Source organism: Atta cephalotes, assembly GCF_000143395.1.
Source record: "Atta cephalotes unplaced genomic scaffold scaffold00008, whole genome shotgun sequence".
Classification (NCBI taxonomy): domain Eukaryota; kingdom Metazoa; phylum Arthropoda; class Insecta; order Hymenoptera; family Formicidae; genus Atta; species Atta cephalotes.
The window spans coordinates 2960345-2963850 of NW_012130072.1; the positions used below are offsets into that span (position 1 = coordinate 2960345).

The following is a 3506-nucleotide window of genomic DNA, read 5'->3' on the forward strand; positions in this document are numbered from 1 at the left end:
TTTTTAATTAACATCAGTAAATAGTTAAGGTAATAAAAAAATCAATCATCATTTTTGTCAAAATAAAGTCATTTTGACTTTCCTTGAGCGTAAGTTATAATTTTTTTAGCGCCCTAAAAGATTAATCTCTTACCTAATTAGCACATTGCTAATGAGGAAGCATAAATCTTGTTTAATATTTATATATGATCTGTAAAATCTATAATTAAAAAAACACAAATATTTTAGATTCTATTCAAAATTTTTACTAAAATATATATATATATAATACTATTAAAATATTTGAAACACAAAATTAAGACTTAAAATAAATTGCTGCTTAAAAGTTAAAGTTCAACAAAAAAATATTCAATAAAAAAAAATCTTAAAAACATGGAGAAATATCAGTAAGTTTGCTAAATTAATTGTAAACTGTTTTATTCATGTGACACCGTAGTTATTATAAATGCTTTTCAAAAGTACACTACCAAGATGACAGTAGCAATTACACGAAGAGACTTCCAAGAATCAATTTTCTCCGCGACAGAGGACGATATTGCATTACTAGCAAGTTATGCAAGGCCGAAATGCCTCAAGCGAAGAATTTAAATTTACGAATTAAAAAAATTTTGCAGAGAATGGATAACGAGAATCATCAGTGATACAATCGTCCCTTATGCGAGTCGTCTAAAAGTCGAGGTCACGCATACATAATACATCATTTATACCATCTAAGGAATAATAGGAAAAATAGGAATTGGAACACGAGAATTCTTTTCACGTATATGATACGTAAATTCCGCGCTATGCATTTTATCTATTTATATATTTTTATAATTGACACAAGTATAATGATTGCGATAGGATTAATCTCTTTCTTTCTTTTATACTGTTCATATATTTTTATCAAATATACAAAAAAATTTCTAATAAAATTATTATGTATTGTCTATTTTTGTCACTTCTTTTTTAACAGAAAAACGTTTTAACATTTTTTTCAATTATTTATTTTTGGGTACAAAAAAGATTTCTTGAGAACATTTAATTTCTTTAAATTTTATAGCGATTTTTGTGGAAAAACTTCTTAATTATCAACAATAATATCATAATATGAATATAAAATATCTAGTATTATATATAGTCTTTTATAGTATAATAATAATAATTTATATATAATAATCTAAAAAATATAATGTTAAAATAATTTTAATTTAGTAATTTTAATTTAGTAATTTGATAATAAAAAATTGATAAAAAATTTAGAGAGAGCTGGATTTAAAGAGAAATATCAATTGCATCGACGCAGGAAGTGGCTTCATTGCGTGTATTTTTCTCGATAAATTATGGCAAGGACACAGGAGGACGATTTTGTCGACGATTTTGGCGACTAACGAACCGTGTCCAAGCCCCTTATAAAACATACGAAATAATGAGCTTCATAAGCAGTGAATCAGAAGCAACGCATCGATCTTACAATCTCTCCGGTACAATGAGATACCTCATTTTTATCACCGTGTGTGTCCTTTCGTCCTCTTCCGTTCTCACCGAAGAGATGTACACCACGAAATTCGACAATGTAGACGTGGATGCGATATTAAGCAACGACAGGCTGTTAAACGGATACGTGGGTTGCCTGCTTGATAAGAATCCTTGCACCCCAGACGCAGCGGAACTCAAAAGTAAGTATACGTAGGACGGCGAAGCGTCCGTTCTCCATGTTCCTGTAATCCTTTAGCCAAAGAGAAAAACTCAAATATATTTCGAGACTTGGAACATTCTCAGTAAAAGCAAAAAAATTTTTTTTTAATTTTACACGCACCTTTTCTTATAAATATAAATTTCTTAAAATTAGAATTTTTGAAAAATTTAAATTTTTAAAAGAATGCATGAAAATTAAAAACAATTTTTTTGGAAATTTTATATGCTTTGATATTTGAAAAATTTATTTCTCTTAAGATACATTTGTATAATTCTGATTTTATTATTACATTCTTGCTAATAAATGCAAACGAAGATAAAGTGTCATAATCTTAGAGAATCAGTGCAATCCACTTAATGCTATTTCAAACAGCATTTAATTAACTAATGAAAAACAAAAATTTTATTAACAAAATAAAAGAATGCTTCAAAGCATCAAGTGAATCATGTATGCTCTAACGCAGATTTTTTTTAAAGCTTTTTTAATTTGCAAAACATTAAAAAACTAAATTTGTTGAGTCTCATTAAATATACTTCAAGCATAGGTTTTTTAACCGCAAATACCGCAAACACGACATTTAAAAATAAACAGTAAAAGTTTTAATTTCCATTTTATTATATTAAAAGCGATTTTTTTATTGCAATGACGATATCATTTTGATTAAAACGAGAATAAAAAAAATAATTTTCACAATTTAAAAAATATTTTTTACTTCGCTTCTCGTTTTTATTTCTAAATCTTTTCTCCTCCTTTTCTCTTTCTTAAAATTTTTGCGGCGCACTTCCCATAAGATCCTTTGCGGCATATCAGTATTTCGCGGTAACTGATTGAAAAACCCTGCTCTAAGATCACAATAATTATTATGATCTCATTATAACCCCTATATAATAGAGAATCTTATTGCAACCTCTTTAGAGAATCTACCGGATGCGTTGGAGCACGATTGCGCCGGTTGTAGTGAGGCGCAAAAGAACATGGCCGATAAGATCTCTCATCATCTAATCGACAATAAACCGGACGATTGGAAATTATTGGAAGACAAATATGATCCTACTGGAGCATATCGACGGCGTTATTTGGAGAACAAATCCGGGGACGGAGGCAGACTCGATTAATATCATTCGCCGTAAGGATCATAATGACCAACTCTAATTCGACCTTGGCTCTATCCTCCGGACTTGATTGCTTGCCTTGTAATCCTTGTCATATGCGCTAATTTCACTTTACGTAATGATTGCGTAATGGAAAACCCTATTGCATTCCATCATCTTTCGAAGCATGGAAGTTTCCATGTATATATTAAGACGGGATATTAAAAAAACAATAAAATATAAACTCTTGTTTCACATTTTTGCACTAACGCGCAATTTCTTTTCTTTTGCTATAAATTTGATAATCTTTGAATCTTAAATGAATACGTGCTTGCAATCGAATATTTATTAAATGTGATTTACTTAGACATTTAAAAATAAATATTTCATTTAACATAATGAGTTAATATTCTTGAATTAGCAACGAATTGTTTGCGAGTCTTTTTGCTCATGTCGGTAAACAATATGTGCAATAAGAATTGTTTGATCAATAATGTATGTGTAAAAATATTTACCAGAATGTATTTTATTTTTATTTCAATATTAAAATACAAAGACAAGGATTTACTCTAACTATCCATAAAAATGATTTAATTAAAAATATCGTGGTATTAGAGTATTGCAATTAGAATTTTGCAACTAGAATTACAATAATTTGCACAGAAAGAGAAATAATAAACAATGCTCAGAGAGAGAGAGAGAGAGAGAGAGAGAGAGAGAGAGAGAGAGAGAGAGAG

General features: G+C 29.1%; 1 protein-coding gene across 1 annotated transcript; it reads left to right on the forward strand.

Annotated features, from left to right (window-relative positions):
• Positions 1–1468: 1468 nt before the first annotated feature.
• Positions 1469–2793, forward strand: LOC105627182 (ejaculatory bulb-specific protein 3-like). Its single transcript, XM_012208469.1, has 2 exons — positions 1469–1658; positions 2594–2793. Exons 1-2 carry the CDS (start codon positions 1469–1471, stop codon positions 2791–2793), a joined length of 390 nt encoding a protein of 129 aa, XP_012063859.1.
• The last annotated feature ends 713 nt before the right edge of the window (positions 2794–3506 follow it).

What these genes read in the sequence shown, in the direction of transcription:
- LOC105627182 (XM_012208469.1), top strand. Translation starts at nt 1,469, where the DNA reads ATGAGATACCTCATTTTTATCACCGTGTGTGTCCTTTCGTCCTCTTCC. An exon ending in AGACGCAGCGGAACTCAAAA is followed by an intron (nt 1,659 to 2,593) that starts GTAAGTATACGT and finishes CAACCTCTTTAG; the next exon opens with AGAATCTACCGGATGCGTTG.